Raw genomic sequence first — 23,510 nt, forward strand, 5'->3', positions numbered from 1 at the left:
ATTCTTTGTTATTATTGTATAAAACTGATACAAAAGATACACTTCAATTGTTATAAAGATGGTAAACTTTTGTAGTTTTTTTGTATTTATGTCCAGAATATAGAACAGTTTATTAAAATAAAGTTGTAAATGCCTTTCAAAAAAGTGTTAATTATACATCTAATACCTTAAACTTTGTGACAGTCCAAATGTGTAAGGCATTTTCATGATTATTCAAAAGAATACACTAAATTTATCTAAAATTTGATGTATGGAAACTCCACTCTTCATAAGTACAAAACTTAAGCCTTAAAATAAATTTGACATTGTGAGTACAAGGATGGAATTAAACAAACATTTTAAAATTTTAGATGTTTTATTCTCTGATTTACTTAAATAATAATTTATACAAACAGATATTTGAATTGTTCATTAATATATTGTTTAAGATATTTGAATGTGATTAGCAAACATCTTTTTCAGAAATAATATTTCTCAATATATTAGCAAAACAAGAGCCACTGCTAGGCGGGGCAATGCTCCACCTTTAAAGTTTTCTAAAAAGCAAACCTATAAATGGTTAAAACAAATCTTAAAAAAGAAAATTAAAGAAAAAAAGTTTTTCCTTTTTTAAATTTTTTTAACAGGGGTGTCTAGGGCAGGGCCAATTTTAACCCCAGGGCTGTAATGTGATTATATCTTATATTGTATGTTACAATAATATAATTAACATTTGAGCCGTACATCCGCGCAGTCTGATCAGGATCCATGCTGTTCGCTTACCAACCCTATTACAAGTAGAGAAACTGATAGCGAACAGCATGGATCCTGATCAGACTGCGCGGATGCGCAGGCTGGTCTGGATCCATGCTGGTCGCAAACGCACTATGTTGGTTTTGTCGTGACGCGGCTCATTTACAAAATAATGATAATCTGAATAATTACAAAGAAATTCAAGAAGAAACATTAAGAATAAGATTTCTCTGAATATTACATATACAATAATACATGTATATAAAAAAATAATTTTATATTATATATAAATAATATAGATATGATCTAAAGTAGGGACTTAAAAATGAGTAGATATTTGAAATCATTGATTATTTTTAGAGAAAACTATAGCTAACTGTATACTTTATAACAAATTCATACAACACTCAACATCACTTATACATGGGAACTAAATATGGGTAAAAAAGGTCAGAAGGACATGGAGTGGTGATTTAAAAAATATAGGTAAAGTAAGTTAAAATGTGGAGAAATATGACATTTGATACAGCAGAAACTACTAGGAAATACAGTACAAACAATTTCAGTTATTTAAATATGAGTTAATATGCAAAATAATGCTGTTAACATAAACTTTATCAGTAGAATGACTTCTTAAAATTGATGAGAATTTTCTTACTAGAATTATCATTATTTTATATGTTTTGTTTTTCCCAGTAACAGAATCAACATAAGTAACATATCTGTCAACTTTCAACATTATTCAACAAATTTCCATAAAAAAGCAATCAGTTAATTGTAATAAGTATAGTACAATTGTAAGTGGAGATAGACAGTTAATTAATACCAAGTACATCAAGATGTTATTTTAATACTAACTAAAATCAATTCAAAAATCCATATCTGACTTTATTTATGGTTAAAGACAAGTGTATCATAACAATATATTGAGGATAATTAATATACATAAACATTTACTATATTATAACAAATATCACATGCATATGAAACACACACAAATGCAACAAAAATACTCAATGTAGAACTATATTTATCAAGGAGTATGTTTCATACTACCCTAGTATTGAAAAGCTTATTTGAATGGGGTCAAATTACTGTAAAGTAAAATGACAAATTAAATAATTTAAATGAAATAAGATTGAGTATCAGTTAGTTATTGTTCAGCTAAACACTGTAGTCAGGAGTCAGTCTCTAGTATTTTACCACAGCAGTTGAAACATAAATTGTGTAAATAAAAACAGTAATGTTATTATAGACAATTACTTAATATTTAATCTGGCTACACCTTTAACACAATATGTAAAAAAACCTGCTACCATTTTCAAGCACATGATTTGTGTAAAAAAATTTGTAAATTGCATTATTAAAGTATTGTCGTAACAAAGTTATGTATTATGTATATAAAACATATATATTCATTTATTTCAACAATTTATTTCAAGAATTTTGTGAAGTAAAAACTCATTTACTTTATGTATGTCATTTAAGATGTTTAACAAGCACATTTCAAGTGATATCATTATACAGCACATATATGAGAAGTATTATCATGGTAAGAACTGTGTAGTTTTGTCTATGCTGAATATGTAGAAGATGACACATTGCCGCCATGACCTGTCCAGTTGGTGTGTATAAACTCTCCTGGTTTATCCAGTAACTCGTATGTATGTGCACCAAAATAGTCTCTCTGTGCCTAAAGGTGATAAAACAATGAGTTATAACTACAGTTAATACATTTCTACAACAGTTTATACATAGTTACATCTGGCATGAAACAAGATATGTAAGTTTTACAGAAGTTGTATTCTCTTTCACTTCACTTATTTGCTGTATACATTAAAATTTTAAAATAAAAACATTTAATCCAAATATTATATTTTTATAGAGTAAAGTCAATAACCGAGTTTTTTATGGTTTGGTTTAACGTAACATCAACACATTAAATGTCAAATGGAGACTTGAATAGAACCACTAACATTCTGTAAGCTAGCTGGATAGCTACCTCACATGGAAGAATCCAAAATCCCTGTTGGTGAGGGACAAGTGGTTTGAAGTCAACAACCTTCACCATTCAGCCACAATGATGCCCCTTATAACCAAGTAAAGACAATAAAAAATTTAAAGAGAAAAGGGATCTCTAAAAAATTTCTACACATAAAACAGAAAATGAAAGAACTAGTTATAATTATTAATACAGGTACCTGTAACAGGTTTGCAGGTAGTCTTGCAGATCTGTAGCCATCAAAGAAAGCTAGGGCAGTGCTGAATGCCGGGGTAGGTATACCATGTAACACTGCTGTAGATACTACATTCCTCCATGCTGCCTGATATACAATAATATAGGGTTAACACATGTTTTTCCGGGCCCAACAACAAAATTTCGAATTTAAAATTGATTTAACAAAGGTTTACATTGGAGATTTATTATCTCAAGAAAAAAACATTAAATTACTCATCCTAATACAAAACATGACCCTCAGAAATTCCTAGAATGATTTCAGTTTGACAGTAGTACTAAAAAGATCAGAATCGTTTTTTTTTTCCCCAAGCACACAAGTTTATAAAAACAAAAGGGCCATGATGGCCCTGAGGTCGCTCACCTGTATATAGGCCCCTGGAGCAGGGCCAGTTTAAACCCCAGGGCTTTTATTTGAACAACTTTGGAAGACACCCATTAGAAGATGTTTCTTGATGTTTAAGTTTTTACTACACATATATATAATGAAAAAACAATGACCTCTGCCCCCCCCCCCCCCACCCTACCAGCTCCCTCCCTCCCGGCAGGGCCAATTTTTACCCAAGGGCTTTTATTTGAACAAACTTGGTAGACACCCATAAGAAGATGTTTCATGCTAAACATCTAAGCTCTAGCTCATTGGGTTTTTTAAAAGAAGATTTTTTAAGTTTTTACTATATACATATAGTTAAAAACAATGACACCCCTGGGGCATGGCCAGTTTTGACCCCAGGGCTTTTATTTGAACAAACTTTGTAGACACTTACCAGAAGATGTTTCATGCTTAATATCTAAACTCTAGCTAATTGGGTTTTTTCAAAGAAGATTTTTAAGTTTTTGCTATACACATATAAGGAAAATCAATGACCCCCTGGGGCGGGGCCAATTTTGACCCCAGGGCTTTTATTTGAACAAACTTGGTAGACACTCATTAGAAGATGTTTCATGCTAAATATCTTAGCTCTAGCTCTTTGAGTTCTTTAAAAGAAGATTTTTTAAGTTTTTACGAAAAAAAAAATTGATAATCATAACAATTGTACATAAATAATGTTCAGGTGTGAAACACTTCAAGTACGAAATTAACTGGGTACAAATATCACTCATGTGGTTATACTTGGTTTTTATCGCATATCACTTATCAATGGCATTTCTGTTTTTGTTAACCTTTAAATTTGCCGATTTTTGAGGAAATTTTCACTGTTATTTCGGGAATTATCAGTCATAAATTGGAAAATTTGTTGTCTATTTTCTATTGGGAACGGTGCAGTTATATAAGGGAAAAAAACACTGAAACAAGCCAATCATCAATTTTTTTGCTTGTTTACTGGGCCCTGTATGTATTGCGTGTAGATAAAACCAGGCTATAACAAGAGCGTGTCACTATATTAACACATGGTTTTGGTCCCGTTATAACATGGGTAAAAGAGGGGAAAATAGCCAATTTTATGCTATAATAAACATTATCATCAAACCCACATAGAAAACCTCACTGAGTCTTCATCAAAGTTAGTAATTTTCTCCATAAACATATAGATGAACACCACCAGACACCTTTACCTCCATGTTGTTTTTTTTACAAATCAAAATAGTTTGATCAATCTTGTGTTGACCTAAGAAGTATTTCTATTAAATTAGATTAAAGTCTGGTGAAAAGTTTTATCTATTCAAAGATCTCTCTTTATACAAATATATAAGTGACCCCCACTGTATAAATGTCATGTTTTTTGGGAGATTTAATTTATTTTAGTATCTTGATACATGGTTCCCCAATGATCATTCTTGTGAAAAAATATCAAAATCTGATAGACATTACTTCACATGAGGATTTCAAAAGACCATGCTCCTAGTGGCCATGTTTTTAAAGAATCAGAATCTGCATGTTTATAGATGGTCACAAAAAGATCATTTAATGCACAGATTTTATTCACAATGTTTTAGTTTTCATCATTATTTGCAATTTCATTACCTTGCAAAGTCTAATATTTCATAAAAATTTCAAACTTAAAAACAGAGCTTTTGTTTGTAATGAAGAATGACTGTACACATTACCTGTTCAATTTGATGTTGAAATAAATAAATGACATAGAAAATTGTTTATCTACATTAAGGCCAGTCTGTTACAACTACACCTATTGTACAACATAAAATATTATAACACTAGTGTTTGTTTGATTGGGTTTTACGTCACATCGACACAGTATAGGTCATTTGGCAAGGTTTCAGCTTTCCTGGTGGAGGAAGACCTCAGGTGCCCTTCCCTGAATTATTTCAGGCACAAACGGGCACCTGAGTAGAACCACCGACGTTCCGTAAGCCAGCTGGATAGCTTCCTCAAATTAAAGAATCCAAAGTCCCTGTCGGAATTCGAACCCACAGCGGTGAGAGGCAAGTGAACACTAGTGTTATATTTTACAACTCTTTTAAGTATAAAAGTACAATCTATTGTTTAATACATGTTAATTGTTGATACACATAATGTTAATGTTATTCATTTGCAAAAACGTTCCCAAAACCTTTTCAATAAATTAGAGCTAAATGTGATTTTACTATACTAACCTGACTTTTCTGTATCTCTGCTTTAAAGAAATCATCCAGTAACAGATTGCTAAGGTCTGGGTTTTTTTCAAAAGCTTGTTTGATATTTCCCAAGAATCGGCTAAAAATAGAACAGAAAAATGAGCTTGCTAATTGACTGCTGGTTATTTAGTATAATACAAAAACATACAAAAACTTCTAGAAACATGTCAAAATATCAGGTTTTAGGGCCACTGTCTAAAAAAACAATCAAATATTTATTTTTGCAAATATTAAAACTAGAAGGGTTTTTGTCACAAAAACATAAATAAATTATGTCTCCCACAACTGTGTATCCTGTATATTTTGGTAGAAATCCCGGCAGCAGTTTGACCTGTGATATAGCAGGACAGGATTTTTCTATTTTTAGCTCTGGCTGCCATTTTGTGCAGCAAAGCAGGACATGCTGGTGATATGCACAACAAGGGATGGTAATGATCCCTCATGTGAAGTTTCATTGAAATCTCACAAGAAGCTTGATCTGTGAAAGCTTGACAAGATTTTTCTATTTATAGTTCTGACTGCCATTTTGTGCAGCAAAGCGGAACATGCTGTGATATGCACAACTAGGCCTGTGAATTTTGGTGGAAATTACGCCAGCAGTTTGACCTGTGATAGCCAGACAGAATTTTGTTTTTTTTAAGCTCAGGCAGTCATTTCGTGCAGCAAAGCGGAACATGCCGGTGATATTGACCAGAAGTAATGGTACTGATCACTCCTGCAATGTTTGATTGAAATCCCACCAGTAGTTTGACCTGTGAAGGCTGGATAAGAGATTTTTCTATTTTTAGCTCTTGTGGCCATTTTGTGCAGCAAAGCGGAAACGTGTCGGTAATGTGCACAACTAGGGTTGGTACTGATCACTCCTGCAATGTTTGATTGAAATCCCACCAGTAGTTTGACCTGTGAAGGCTGGATAAGAGATTTTTCTATTTTTAGCTCTTGTGGCTATTTTGTGCAGCAAAGCGGAACATGTCGGTAATGTGCACAACTAGGGTTGGTACTGATCATTCCTGTAAAGTTTGGTTGAAATCCGGCCAGTACTTTGACCTGTGAAAGCCGAACAAGATTTTTCTATTTTTAGCTCTTGTGGCCATTTTGTGCAGGGCAACCTGAATAAATGATGCTCATTTGACATTTCAATGTTTTTAAATAACACTATTTCTGCACTTAAACACAGGAGAAGTTTCTTTATATATATACATGTATATTGATCACATGGTATTGAACAACTTAATCCAAAGGGAGGTTATAAAAGTTATATTCTGAGTCAACTAGAGCAGGTACTTATATATTGTCTGTTAGCTACCTTCTTATTATACACCCTCCTCTCCACATTAAAGCTATACCACCAAAGTTGAGTTTCCAGCCTAATTCTTTAGCTGTTTCTCTCATCAACATGAAGCCCTGAGCATATGACACAATCTTAGAGGCATATAAGGCCTGTCGAATGTTGTCAATAAATTGTTTCTTGTCCCCTTTAAACTTTAGTGCATCTGGTCCTTTTAATTGGGAACTGGCATGAACCCTTTCTGCTTGTAATGCTGATAAACATCTTGAAAATACTGCTTCACCTGAAACAACATGTTCACTCACATATTCATAAGCACTAAAATAAATACAAGCAAAACATTGATATGCATAAAGTCAGTGAAGAAAAATTGGAAACAAGATTGCATTTGAGAAAAATGCTATGCCACCGCATTAATACAACACTAAATAGTAGTATAGGAACAGATTTTTTTTGTTTCTATACAATTTTGAAGATTGTCATAATGCATAGATCCCTGACCTATCTAATTCTTATTATCAGATTAGTGGTTAAATCTGTTGTTAACTCAATAAAAGATCAGAGTAGGAATATATCAATGCACTCGAGTATAGTGAATTTGGTGGTGAAGGTCATATTTCACACAGCCTAAATTTCATGACTACATCAAAGGACAACACAGTAAGACACTTTGTCAAAATCTAGGTCAGCTGAAATCAAAGTTCGCTTTACATCTTAATCTGTGCACATGGTTCAAATTTCATAGCTGTACACCAAAGGACAAGAAAGTAGGTCACATCATCAAAATCTAATTCACCTGATATCAAAGTTCAATTTTACAACTAAAACTGTGCACATGGTCAAAATTTCATTGCTGTACATCAAAGGACAAGAAAGTAGGTCACTGTCCCCTCGGGCAAGGCAAAATTTTGGACCCAAGGGTTTAATTCAAAACAATCTTGACACAGGTCCACCAAACAACATTTCAAGTCAAATATCTAAGCTTTCTCCCATTCGGAAACATTTGTTTTATTTTCTGTTTTTACTATGTGTACATAATGAGAATCACTGCCCCCTCTGGGTCAATTTTGACACCAGAGGAAAATTTGAACAACTTTGGTAGAGGACCTATAGATGATATTATATAGCAAACATCAAAGCTTAATGCCTTGTACCTTCTGACAAAAATATTTTTTTTTTTTTTTACTACATGTACACAATGAAAATCAATGACACCCTGGGCGGAACCAATTTTGACCCCAGGGCTATAATTTGAACAATCTTGGTAAAGGTGCCCTTTGCAAAGTCTCATGCCATATATTTAACCTCTAGCCTTTGTCAATTCAGAGAAGAAGATTTTTCAATTCAGAGAAGAAGATTTTTCAAGTTTTTACTTTATACATATAAGGAAAATTATCGCCTATGGGCAGGGCAATTTTAACACTAGGGGCATAATTAAAACAACTTTAGTAGAGGACCCAATACCAAAATATCAAAGCTCTAAGCCTTGTACCTTCAGACAAGAAGAGTTTTTAATTTTTTTACTATATGTACATAGTGAAAATCAATGACCCCTGGGGGTGGGGCCAATTTTGACCCCAGGGCTATAATTTGTACAATCTTGCTAGAGGTTCACTACATAATGTTTTCATGCAAAATATCTTAACTCTAGCCTTTGAAAATTTAGAGAAGATGATTTTTTAAGTTTTTACTATATACATATAAGGAAAACCTATGGCCCCCGGGGCGAGGCTAATTTTGACACTAGAGGCAAAATTTGAACAACTTTGGTAGAGTACCTATAGATGATTTCATTTAACAAATATTAAAGCTCTAAGCCTTGTACCTTCAGACAATAAGTTTTTTTGATTTTTTACTATATATATGTTATATATTGAAAATCAATGACCCCTGGGGCCGGCCCGATTTTGACCCCAGGGCTATAATTTGAACAATCTTGCTAGAAGTTCACTTCACAATGTTTCATGCAAATCTAACCTCTAGTGTTTGTCAATTGCTAGAAGAATTTTTTTTAAAGTTTTTCCTAAAAGTGTTTACTACATATAAGGAAAACCAATGACCCCGGGGCGGGGCCGATTTTGACCCCAGGGCTATAATTTGAACAATCTAGGTAGAGGTCTACCAGACAATGCCTTATACAAAATATCTAAGCTCTAGGCCTTTTGGGTCTTTACAAGAAGGTATTTTAAGTTTTTACTATATGTACATATAGTGAAAATCAATGACCCCTGGGGCCGGCCCGATTTTGACCCCAGGGCTATAATTTGAACAATCTTGGTAGAGGTCTACCAGACAATGCCTTATGCAAAATATCTCAGCTCTAGAACTTTTGGGTCTTTACAAGAAGGTATTTTAAGTTTTTACAATATGTTCATATAGTGAAAATCAATGACCCCGGGGCGGGCCGATTTTGACCCCAGGGCTATAATTTGAACAATCTAGGTAGAGGTCTACCAGACAATGCCTTATACAAAATATCTAAGCTCTAGGCCTTTTGGGTCTTTACAAGAAGGTATTTTAAGTTTTTACTATATGTACATATAGTGAAAATCAATGACCCCTGGGGCCGGCCCGATTTTGACCCCAGGGCTATAATTTGAACAATCTTGGTAGAGGTCTACCAGACAATGCCTTATGCAAAATATCTAAGCTCTAGGCCTTTTGGGTCTTTACAAGAAGATTTTTTTAATTTATTCTTATAATTCCTTTTGGTTGCCATGGCAACCAGATTTCTGCATGGAATGAAATTCTTTGAACAACTTTGGAAGCCCTTCACCCCAGGATCAATCCTGCCAAGTTTGGTTGAAATTGGACAACTGGTTTTTCACAAGAAGATTTTTAAGTTCACTATATAATCTATATAACACACACACACACACACAAACAAACACACAGGTGAATCGCTATATGCCACCGCATCGCAGATGCTGCGGTGGCATAAAAACACTTGATGCATTACTCAATAAATGAAACAGGAAAACACAAAACTTATCAATTAATGTAAAAAAAGAACACAAAACTTTTAAACATTAATGTGACATAAACACAAAACTTACCAATTAATGTAACATAAACACAAAACTTACCAATTAATGTAACAGGAACACAAAACTTACCAATTAATGTAACATAAACACAAAACTTACCAATTAATGTAACATAAACACAAAACTTACCAATTAATGTAACAGGAACACAAAACTTACCAATTAATGTGACATAAACACAAAACTTACCAATTAATGTAACAGGAACACCATATTCTAAAGAGGCTATTGCTGTCCACTTGCCAGTACCCTTTTGGCCAGCAGTGTCACGAATTTTCTCTAGAAGATATTTCCCATCAGAGTCCTTGAACTTCATAATGTCACGAGTGATTTCAATGAGGAAGGAGTCTAAATCACCTTTATTCCAATCATCAAACACCTGTTAAACATTAAATCTTCATGAGCATTACAAAACTTTAAACATTATGATATATTTTAACATTTTACATTGTACTTTGTATGAATTTATGGCTCTTACAGACTGTTCATCTTAAAATAACTAAATGCCCATAACTAAACAACACCTGTGGATTATTTATGTCATTTAAGATTCATTATGCCTTGTCAATATACATTCATGCCAATTTTGATTTAAAACAAGTTCATTTAATGATTTTTTGTCCCTGAATAGATTTTATTTCAAAAAGAAGTAGTTATTTCTGGGTAATGAAGGGTAAAATTCAATAATAAAAATTATGAAAAAAAAATCATGTCAATGAAATTTTAATATAAATGACATTTAAGTATAACGCCAAATATTTTAAAACCCAGCATATTCAGTAAAGATTATATACAGCAACTCCCCAGCTTTACTGGTGGTGGAATACTTCTGGTTCCTGTTTGTGCATTTCTTCTGGGATGACTGATCACCCAAGTAGAGCTACCAACCTTCTGTATGTTAAGATAAATAGCTTCTTAACATAAAGGAACCCAAAGTCCCTGTCACAGGGACCAACAACAGTGACAAACTAGATTTTTGAAGTCAGCACTCAGTAACATAAGGTCCAAAATGTCTGATTTTACTCAAATTTATTACATTGCTTTCCATTGGACAGTGAAGTTACAGTGAAATAATAAAATATAATTTTTAAAGTAGATGGACTATATAAGAATGTGTATAAAAGAGTATATTTCAAATAAATGGAATATTATTTGAAATACCCAGTATACTCTGTTGTGCTTAATTCATGAGCACAACAATATCTACAGATATCACTTTAAAAATGTTACATAATTTGTAAAATTTTACAATATTATTACAGAACAATTAGACAGGTAAAATATGATTTATTATGTAAACCTGTGCCATTTCATCCTGAGACAGTCCTAGGATATCTTTCATCAGGTGGTAAGATTCACATATCAGCTGCATGTCACCATATTCTATACCATTGTGAACCATCTTAACAAAATGTCCTGCTCCCTCAGGTCCTACCTAACAATACATAAAAATTATATCGTATAGATATCTTGAATTTTCATTTGTTGACAGACTGTAACATGTAAAACACTAATCCTTTTTTATTTGGCCTGTGATCAAATACTAAAATTTAACCCCCTTGAAAATGACTCTGGGAACATGTAATTAATAACCCATCCACATTATAAAAAATGACCTTTGATGAAATCTAATAAACTATTATTAAGACAGGTCATATATCTATGTTGAACAAGAGCCACTGCCGGGCTCAGGGGCAACACTTGACTTTTTCTAAAAGCAAACAAAGTAACGGTTGAAACAAATCTTAACGAAAAAAGTTAAGTTTTCCTTTTTATAAATTTTAATAGGTCTATCTAGGCACACTAGTTTTGTCCAAATATGAATCCTTTCCGTAAATAAATGACAATATTATGAAAATATAATCAAAATTCAAACATTTGACGGTCAAGGTCACTTAATGGTCAAGGTAATATCTCAATTATTCCATATGTCTGTTAAGTCATAAGTGTTATTTTATCTACAGATGAATCAAATCTGTACATAAACAACAAAATTATGAAAACTTAACCAAAATTAAATACTTGGCGGTCATTAGGTCATCTAAAGCTCAAAGCCGAAGTCAGTTCAATTCTGAAATTATTTTCATTTTTAACCTTGCATTGAATAGAATGGATCAATTTAAAACCCTTTTTTCTAGTTATTTATGTATTTTGTTTCACATTCAGTAATTCTTTTTTAACAGAACAGCTTGTGACTTGATTTTATTAAAGCTCAAAAATGCCAACACTCATTATTTAATTTGTTTCGATGGTTGCACTGACTATATATAATGAAAATTGATATAAAAATTCAGTTACATGAAAATGTCAAATGATAGATTATATATATTGTGTAGGAAGCTTCAATTAAGCTAAACTACATATATCTGATGTTTTCAGAATGGACTTTGTGACTGTTGAAGATGATATCGAAAAATGTCAATAAATAGGCTAAGGATTCCGCCACTGTTTTGCACAATTATTTGTGCAAATAAACATAGCACTTATACTTTATGAGTTATAAAAGACAGAATATGCTAATATTTGTAAATCAGGGGTCATAACTCTACTAATCTCCAAGATGGGTAAATTCACATGATGATAAAATTTGATATTCATTAACAATTTCATTGCAATAGCGGGTGTATTTTTGGAGTTACATGCAAAACAAATATTACTAGAAATGAAAAAAAAATGAAACTTTAATTATATAATCCCACTTAAAGTCAAGTCAAGTGTTACAAGAAAACAGAATGTAATTATCATGACTCATAAGTTTTACAAACCGTGAAACTTTTCTACTTGGTTAGATAAGTATTTTGTTTTTCATCACTGTGACTTTGACCTGATTACCTCAAATTAAATTGGGTCATATTTTAGTCACTACCAACCTCAGAGCTTAATCATAGGACTGAAGATCAAAGTTTTTCTCTAGTTAATGGTTCAACAGGCTTTCGGTGGGCAAGGTAACAGTGACCTTACCTCAAAATCAATAGGGCCCATCAACTAGTTATACAAAGCTCCACGCCAAATCTTAGTACTGTGCAAAAATGTGCTCTAGTTATTGGTCAGACAAGCTTTTCAACAACATTTGACCCCACTGTGAATTTGACCTTTGACATACTGCCCTCAAAAAGCATAAGCCGGTCATCTTTAAGTCAAAACCATTCCCAAACCCAGATCTCAGGCCAAAATAGTCTCTAATTATTTGTTGGACAAACTTTCAGTGGATAATTTTTTAAGCCACAGTGATCTTGACCTTTGACTTAATGACCTCAAAAATTTATCACCATCTTCCAAATCTCTGGAATGTAGGCCAGTGTTCACAAGTTATTGGTCAGACAAGCTTTTAGCGGTCTGAAGGTTACTTTAAGCACTGTTTATTTATTTTCAAGTTATTGATCAGACAATCATGAGGTATAGTAAGTAAGGTTACCAAACATACTATTGTACATACAGTCTAACACACTAATGTACTAACATAGTCAATCACATGATATGATCTTATTTGTAAATCAGGGGCTATAACTCTACCTTGAATATAATTGTTTTTTCATGTAACTCCAAAACAACAAAGTTTCAGAAAAGTGGTTGTTTTTTTAACCAGGTGGCATAGCTCTGCCTATCTTCAATTTTCCCTGAAATACCTTGATGTATAAAGTTAAATGCTGACAACTTTTCATAGATAGTTTCACTGCTCTAGCAGTAATATTTTAGGAGTTATATACAACACAAGTCTAAAAATGCTATTTTGTTAAGGGGGGCACAACTCAGCCAACATTAAATCAAGCCATGTCAAAAAACTAAGGTAGGTAAATTCACATATTGACAACTATTGATACTAAGTTTTGTGGCTCTGGCAATTATACATTTGCAGTTATATATATACAAACTAAAGTTAACCTACAGACAAAAATAAATGTATAATTTGCCCTACCTATATAAGTGGAGAATAATAATTATTATTTTAAGAGCACCTGTGGCTATCATCACCTACTCTTAATACAGTGTTTGTTTTTTAATTAAGTGAAGAATAAGGTGTCACTGAAATGACCGTATGACATTTAGAAGATTGGCTTAAAGAATAACAAGATCTACAGTATCACCACCTACTCCTTCAGGTAATAAATATTCTAACAGTAAATTATATATACTATATAAAGGGCATGTTGTATATTACATGTATACTGTAATACAGCTTTCACCTATAAACTAATTGACATGTACTGTTATATTTCCAGTACAATCAGAAAATGTCTGTTCTTTTTCACATCAAACTGCATCAATTTCATGTGTTCCACAATATATAAATATTGTACTGCTGATATCATGGTATTACATAATGGCATAGAGGTATAATAATTATGTTACGCCCAATATCAAAAAATAATATTTATATAAAAACTACAAAATTAACAATTTTAACAACATAATTTATTATCATAATCCATGTTTATAGTTGAAACATCACTTTGGTGTGACAAAATAATTCTACATATCTATTTTGTTTTTATTTACCGTATATATATTTCTTGATAATACACATGAATCGTTTATACAGCCAGCACATTCAATTTTAGGTAAGAAATTCTTTTCCATTTCCACAATATTTCATACATTTGACCATGCATTTTTGTGACAGCAGTGTTTTTTTCATGAGGGTTTTTTGAACATGAGGGTTATTGTCTAGCAGACAATTGTAATGTTATAATTGCCCAACACATAAAAATTGTTTTATATTTAGTTGTATTTTATATTCTATTTCTATTATATAATAAGTCTATTTCTTGGTTAGATCACATGACACCAGCAAATGTATTCAGGGCAAATAAATTATATTGTATTCCAAGATATTTAATATTGATGATATATATGACAGTCTAGCTTTACTGGTACTACAGGCAGGAAAACTGTTTTCCAGAATCCCTGTATTCACTGTACCTTATTTTATGCATAAGCCTTACAACTTCTAAGTAGAGAGACTGTGTGTTCAAGCCCTACTCAGGACATGAGCAAGTGTCTTCATATGTTACTAATTCTGGTTAATTCCAAGTGGTGAACTCCAGAGTGCTTAAAAAAAGCTTAAAGCTTTGAATACATATGAGCTTTAAGTTTTCTTCAAATTCAATAGTAAAGCAAAAACATTTTAAAGCTTACTGACATGTAAAGAATTCAATGTAGGGCTCATGCAAAGTTAAAAATAGGTCTATATGTATTAAAAAAACACAAAAGTAATTTTCTATTCAAGATAAAATGGTTGCTTTAAATATAGTATAATTATATAATATAGAATATTTACCCAGTCACAACATGGTTCACCATTAGACTTTGCTGATATAGACTGGAATATATCCTTGATAAATGGCCTGAAAAAATACAACACTCAATATTTTAAATAAATAAGATAAGATTCACTTTCTACTCTTGTTGAGGGGTTTATTAAATATCAAAACAAAATATTGCTCACATAGAGCTGTAACACAAATGCATTTCACACTTTTCTTTAAATATTTTGTATAGAAGTTTTTTTTAAATGTTGCCTAGAAACATTTGTCAAGATATGAAACTGGCTCGCTACAGAATTTCAAATAAAAGAATTTGTCCCATTTTTAATATTTTGATGCAATTTCAGCAAATAAAATGCATGAATTTCAGAGAAGTAACACAAAATATTGACCATGTTCAACATTATAAGAGCCAAAAATATATTTCAATTTTTGTGTTCTCTTAAACTGACTTCAGTTTAGACTGTGTATGTATGCTTTTACATAGTAAACCCTATATTCCATCCAAATTGAAAGAAATATATCTCAGAAAAAAATCAAAGTTCAGAAATGCTGAACTACATTAATTATAGCATACAAGATTACTGATTGAAATAACTTATTTTTGGGAGTGGAATAATGGCTATATTTAAGTTTTCTCCTACATTTAATTAGAGAGTGATTCTTGTCAGCATTATACATGTACAAATGTATATCATCAGATTTTAATAAGAACTATAAACCCATGAACAAATTTTATTTAAACCCATGAACAAATTTTATTGCAAAAGGATCAATTCTCACTATTTTTTAAAGTTCGAAGACTACATCTAATGTTCAACTTACCAAGCTTCCCCAGCGCCCCCTGGCATAAGTGAGGGACCATACCTAGCCCCATCTTCTCCACCACTCACTCCACTACCCACATACAGAAGGTTTTTAGCTGCTAATTCTTTACATCTTCTCTAAATTTGTATCATATTTTAGTTAGCCAACTGACAATAAGGCTTGGCAGAGTCTCAATTACCAAACACAATCAAACAATATACAAGGATTTTTGTTGAAGCATTAACCCTTTCGCTGCCAGAGGGTTATTTATTTAATGATCATCTATTTGCCATAATGCCGCCCCTATGGCAGTGAAAGGGTTAATTGAATGCTTTCTAACTATGACTATAATGACTTTAGTGTCCAACTTTATTTGTCATCCAATGAAAACACTGCATTTCTTAAAAAATCTGTGCGTTAATTTTCATAGAAGTACAAAAGTCGATACTATATCGAATTCCGTCCATAGTCGACTTCTATTTTTCATAGTACTTCATAAAACCGCATAATGACGTAATAAAGTGAATGATAATGAGGCCAAATAAAGCTTGACACTAAATATGTTAGTGTTCATCCGTGCTGTTCTACAGAAATTAGAAACATTCTCCTGTCGCTATCGCTCCCGTCAAAGTTTCTAATTTCTATTGTTTTTTCAACAGCACGGATGAATACTAACATATACATAGAGAATGTTTGCGTGAGGATTTAGAAATAGTATTAAAGGCACATTATGCCCCAGAAATTCATATTTTATCTTTTTTAATTCTTTAGAAACGTGAACCATGTATTTAAAAATGTTAAAGCTACATTTAATAAATTTCATAAAAACAGAAATAGTGACATTTCATTAATAACTTGGGTTTCATATCGAGCCCAGATCTTTTTATGGTGTCCAGACAACATAAATGAGTTTTATAAGCATAAAAATATGCAACCACATTGTGGCAAAACTGGAAGTACAATTTCTGTTTGCATGAGAAATTCCGCCTTCGGATCATCTGTACATCAATATTAATTCAACAAACATGGCTATTATAAAAAGTAGCAGTCCTAATTTAAGGTATATTTCCACAATGTAATGGATGTTTTCATACAAATTGAATCTTTTTTATTAGATGATTACTTTTTTACTGAATCTAGTGTCCTGTGAAGCTAAAACAGTTAAAGTGTGTTTGCACAAGAAAATCTCATATTTCCTGTGTTCTGGATAGCAACTATATCACTGTGACGTAGCGCATACACAAGCATTTGCATTTTTACGAACTTTAGTGTTACCGTGGGGTTTTCTGATTAAAATCGTAATTTATGAACAATATTTGATGAGATTTTCAACAATACTGTTAAAAAGGTAATGCTCGCATGGTTTTAAGGCCGACGGCAAAATATTTTTACATATATTTATTTAATGCAGCTTCAAATTAATATAAATTTTAGAGCTAGTTTGATATTTAACAACTGAAGAAAGTAACGCAAAATGTGCAGTAATGTGTCACAAATGTAGCAAAATGTAAACAAAGTAGTATTTTAATTTCCATACAAAATAACTTATTCACTATAATTTTACCAATTGCCATATAATTATATTATAATGAATGTTTTAATGTTTTTGTTTGTTATTTGAATAAACAGAAATTAATAAGAGTTATATTTACACATTAATACTTCATGAAATATTGAGGGTCGCTTTAATACATTAATACACTAATACATTACAGTTCCAAAGTGTGGAAAACAATACAAGGGGCTTTAAACGTTATGTAACTGCTGTAAATATGCCTGGCTCCAATTGAAGCTGGCTTTGAAGATAATGTCAAGTTATTTTTTACTAAGAAACATTTAGAAAATCAACTATTGTTTAAATACCAAGATGCAATCATGTTAAACAGCAATACAGACAAGATAATAAGTATTAATACTAGTTGGAATTTTTTTATTTTACTTTCTGACTCAGATTGAATTATTGACTGTTTGTTTATAAATTGACTTACATTGGTGTCCCTGTATTCTGAATTTCCACCATCAATAATTATATCTCCCTTTTCCAAAAGTGGAACCTAAAAAATGATTTTATAAAATGACAAAAACCTTTGTTAACTATTAACATTATATCAAAGACTGTTTTTTATTTCGATGTATCATGACAATGAAGATTTAAATAATTATTATAATGTTTTATGTTTAAAACATCAATGTGCTGTTGAAGAAAAAATTTGAGCTATTGCTACAGTCAATTTATCCCTTCCCATTGTATTATATAATAATTGCATTAGGTTTACATGTATTTAAATAAATAATAATCATATGAATCTCTCACCAGTTTCTCGATGAAAGCATCAACTGCTTGACCAGCTTTGACAAGAAGCATAACTCTACGTGGCTTCTTTAACTTCGATACCATATCTTCTAATGATGTTGCTCCAATGATGTTCGTCCCTTTTGCCTCATTTGCTAAGAACTGTTCAACTTTTGATACAGTCCTATTAAATGCCACAACCTGATATAAATTGTTTGAAAATATAACTAGTAGCTTAAGAGAACTATATTGAGAGAGAACTTTGTAAGGATACAGTATACAAAGTTAAGAAAGAAAATATTTCAAATTTTTTTTACCATTATGGTGAAGGGTGAAAAAAACTATACTAGAAAGATATCAGATGTCTGTGCTAAGGAGTAAGGTATATACTGTGTATTCCTTATTTATGAGACATTACTCAAATGCACTAAAATCATTTCCACTACACTGTATTAATTGTCATTTGCTTATTTCCTTTTTGCTAAGATGTCATTGAACCAATTCAAACTTTAAAATGCAAGTCTTGATATTCTAGCACAGCGAGCATTACAGACAAACAAAAGAGACATGAAACACAACAAACAAGATTGAAAACAAAAGGGGAGCTAAACTGACAGACAAAAAAATGCAAAACAAAAATAAAATCTAACTCACTGACAGCACAAAACTGTATACAATGGGACAGCTTAACTGACAACACAAGATATCAAACAAGGGGAAAGTTAACTGACAACACAAGATGTCAAGCAAGGGGAAAGTTAAATGACAACACAAGATGTCAAACAAGGGGAAAGTTAAATGACAACATAAGATGTAAAACAAAGGGAAAGCTTAACTTACAACACAAGATGTAAAACAAGGGGAAACCTTAACTGACAACACAAGATGTAAAACAAAGGGAAAGCTTAACTGACAACATCAAAGGGACAGCTTAACTGACAACACAAGATGTCAAACAAGGAAAAATTTAAATGATAACACAAGATGAAAAACAAAATGACAGCTTAACTGACAACACAAGATGTCAAACAAAGGGAAAGCTTAACTTACAACACATGATGTCAAACATAATGACAGCTTAACTGACAACACAATATGTCAAACAAGGGGAAAGTTAAATAACAATACAAGATATCAAACAAGGGGAAAGCTTAACTTACAACACAATATATCAAACAAAGGGTTAAATTAACTGACAACACAAGATGTAAAACAAGGGGAAAGTTAAATGACAACAAAAGATGTCAAACAAGGGGAAAGCTTAACTGACAACACAAGATGTCAAACAAGGGAAAGCATGACTGACAACACAAGATGTCAAACATAGGGAAAGCTTAACTTACAACACAAGATGTTAAACATAATGACAGCTTAACTGACAACACAAGATGTTAAACAAAGGGAAAGCTTAACTAACAACACAAGATGTCAAACAAGGGGTAAGTTAAATGACAACACAATATGTCAAACAAGGGGAAAGCTTAACTGACAACACAAGATGTCAAACAAGGGAAAGCATGACTGACAACACAAGATGTCAAACATAGGGAAAGCTTAACTTACAACACAAGATGTTAAACATAATGACAGCTTAACTGACAACACAAAATGTTAAACAAAGGGAAAGCTTAACTAACAACACAAGATGTCAAACAAGGGGTAAGTTAAATGACACCACAAGATGTCAAACAAAGGGAAAGCTTAACTTACAACACAAGATGTCAAACAAGGGGAAAGTTAAATGACAACACAAGATGTCAAACATAGGGAAAGCTTAACTTACAACACAAGATGTTAAACATAAGGACAGCTTAACTGACAACACAAGATGTCAAACAAAGGGAAAGCTTAACTTACAACACAAGATGTCAAACAAGGGGAAAGTTAAATGACAACACAAGATGTCAAACATAGGGAAAGCTTAACTTACAACACAAGATGTTAAACATAAGGACAGCTTAACTGACAACACAAGATGTCAAACAAAGGGAAAGCTTAACTTACAACACAAGATGTCAAACAAGGGGAAAGTTAAATGACAACACAAGATGTCAAACATAGGGAAAGCTTAACTTACAACACAAGATGTTAAACATAATGACAGCTTAACTTACAACACAAGATGTCAAACATAATGACAGCTTAACTTACAGCACAAGATGTTAAACATAAGGACAGCTTAACTGACAACACAAGATGTGAAACAAAGGGACAGCTTAACTGACAACACAAGATATCAAACAAAGGGACAGCTTAACTGACAACACAAGATGTCAAACAAAAAGACAGCATAACTGACAACAAAAGATATCAAACAAAGGGACAGCTTAACTGACAACACAAGATGTCAAACAAAAAGACAGCATAACTGACAACAAAAGATATCAAACCAAGGGACAGCTGAACTGCCAAAACAAGATGTCAAAGGAAGAGACAGCTTAACTGACAACACAAGATGTCAAACAAAGGGACGGCTTAACTGACAACACAAGACGTCAAAAGAAAGAACAGCTTAACTGACAACACAAGATGTCAAACAAAGGACAACTAAATGACAAAACAAAACAAAGCGGAAGCTTAACTGATAACTGTTGATTACAATGAAAGAGAAAGCTTAATGGTAAAACAACAAAGCTACTAAGACAACACTAGAACTCCGCGAGTCGGATGTGTCGCCTTATGAACAATGTAGTTTTAGGAGAAATGGCCAGGACAAAAATGAAATATGAAAAATAACAAAGGGCAATAACTAAAAAAATAATAAGTGCAGAGCAGCATATCTGTGCACTGCACTTCTTATCAATAAGATCTATCATTCTATGATGTTTCAAGTCCATAGCTTTCATACTTGAGGAGAAATGACCAGGACAAAAATAAAGTAAGAAAATCAACAAAGGGCAATAACTCAAAAAATAAGAAATGCAGAGTATCAGTTCTTATGCACTGCACTTTTCTTAATGAGATCTATCATCCTATGAAGTTTCAAGTCCATAACTTTTATACTTTCGAAGAAATGGCCTGGACAAAAATAAAGTATGAAAATTAACAAAGGGGAATAACTCAAAAATTAGGATGTGCAGAGTACCGGTTCTTGTGCACTGCACTTCTTCTTAATGAGATCTATCATCCTATGAAGTTTCAAGTCCATAGCTTTTTTAGTTGAAGAGAAATGGCCCGGACAAAATTAAAGTATGAAAATTAACAAAGGGCAATAACTCAAAAAATAAGAACTGCAGAGTACAGGTCCTTGTGCACTGCACTTCAGGTTATTGAAAGAAGCATGCATACCAAGTTTGAAGTCAATCAGACTTATAGTGACTGAGTTATGCTCCGGACAAGCTTTAGGGGACGCCGACAACGACGCCGACACAGACGCCGCCGCCGCCGCCGACAAAAGTAACCCCTATATGTCACCTTTTCAAGGCGACACAAAAAGATGACAAAGGAAAGAAGTGATCACATGACAACACAAGATGACAAAGACTTGGAGAGCTTCACAAAAGGCAATCAAAGGAAGATTGACAAAGACAATATAAAGTGGCAAACAAATGGAGAGGTTAGTGATAATACACAATTAACAAAGGGTGAAATTCCCTTTTAGATAAAACAAGATGAAATAACTGATCATCATGATTATCAAGAGTGCCTTGCATATTTTTAGAAACACTGTTTTAGTAAGTGATATATTTATTAAATCATTCTAAACACCACATTGTTACATTCATCAAAACAAGCACATCAATTGAAAATTAATAAGAACCACTAAGCACATCCAAAAGAACAGAACTGTGGTATTTGATAATAAATTGTTTAACTAATTACTAGGTATGAAATGTTTATGATACTTTTCTCAAGTAATATGAGAGCAGGCTTTTCACTGCTCTGCTTTTTATATAAAGATTTTATTTCTATTGATGTGATATTATTGGACTAAGAATTATTGTCTTACACCTGTTATATACGTCATTTGCTATAGGAACTGTCAAATTAAAAGCAGAAAAAGGTGATATTCAATAAACAGTGTTTCTTTTCCTTATATAACTGATACCGGAAAACGGCACCGTTCCCAATAGAAAATAGACAGATCATTTCCCAATTCATAACTGATAAATTCAGCAAAATAACACTGAAAATTTCCTAAAAAAATGGCAAATTTAAAGGTAAACAAAGCAGTAATGGATGCTTCCATATTGGTAAGCCGCTTAGCGATATACAATAAAAACCAAGTATAACCACATGAGTGATATTCTTACCCAGTTCATGTAAGGTATTTCTATTTTTAGCTTTAGAGGCCCCTAAAAGGTGCCTATCAAATTAATATGAGCACACTTGATAAAAGACTAACTAAGAATGCTACAGACAAAGTTTGGTGATCATCTATCAATTATTTCAGTAGGAAATGATATTAAAAGGTTTTTCTAAGAAAATCAAGGCCTTTGGGGTTGAAATTTGTCCCCTGATTACGCTCCCCAATTAATATATGTTGTTCCCCTATTTCTCAATAAATCTCCCCCTCAAAAAAAAGGAAGTTTCACCTGCCTAAAGCAGAAGACCTTAACAATTTCATATGATGTTTGCTTTCTTGTAAAAAAGAATATCATTATGAGTATCTTTGTCAATTGACATTAATTCCCCCTTTTCTTCAACAAGGACACAAAATTCTCCTACCTGAGGCCCCAGGGCCCAGTCTCCTTTAAGATAATTAGGTTGAAGAAATATATACATTGTAATATTCTTACTGTAAACTTGTGGTCATTCATATTTAGGATGAGATTCTGACCCATAACTGCCAGACCAATCAGTGCAATATCTCCTCTGAAATAAACAAATATAATACTATGATATATTACTTATACAAGGTAAATATATGATTCATACAAGGTAAAATATATGTCATATACAAGGTAAATATATAACTTATACAAGGTAAATATATGACTTATACAAGGTAAATATATGACTTATACAAGGTAAATATATGACTTATACAAGGTAAATATATGACTTATACAAGGTAAATATATAACTTATGCAAGGTAAATATAATTATGACTTATACAAGGTAAATATATGACTTATACAAGGTAAATATAATTATGACTTATACAAGGTAAATATATGACTTATACAAGGTAAATATAATTATGACTTATACAAGGTAAATATATGACTTATACAAGGTAAATATATGACTTATACAAGGTAAATATAATTATGACTTATACAAGGTAAATATATGACTTATACAAGGTAAATATATGACTTA

At 32.3% G+C, this 23,510-nt stretch overlaps 1 protein-coding gene across 1 annotated transcript; it reads right to left on the minus strand.

The window, feature by feature from the left end:
• Positions 1–336: 336 nt before the first annotated feature.
• On the minus strand, positions 337–23,133 carry LOC132753910 (6-phosphogluconate dehydrogenase, decarboxylating-like). Its single transcript, XM_060744461.1, has 11 exons — positions 22,984–23,133; positions 18,266–18,445; positions 17,940–18,005; positions 15,970–16,088; positions 15,159–15,225; positions 11,181–11,315; positions 10,070–10,259; positions 6,852–7,116; positions 5,525–5,624; positions 2,934–3,056; positions 337–2,425 (listed from the first exon to the last, which is right to left on the minus strand). Exons 1-11 carry the CDS (start codon positions 23,026–23,028, stop codon positions 2,306–2,308), a joined length of 1,410 nt encoding a protein of 469 aa, XP_060600444.1. The 5' UTR covers positions 23,029–23,133; the 3' UTR covers positions 337–2,305.
• Positions 23,134–23,510: the final 377 nt, after the last annotated feature.

The sequence above is a fragment of the Ruditapes philippinarum genome, unplaced genomic scaffold, assembly GCF_026571515.1.
Source record: "Ruditapes philippinarum isolate M1 unplaced genomic scaffold, ASM2657151v2 ctg3541_1_1_1_1, whole genome shotgun sequence".
In the NCBI taxonomy this organism is placed as follows: Eukaryota; Metazoa; Mollusca; class Bivalvia; order Venerida; family Veneridae; genus Ruditapes; species Ruditapes philippinarum.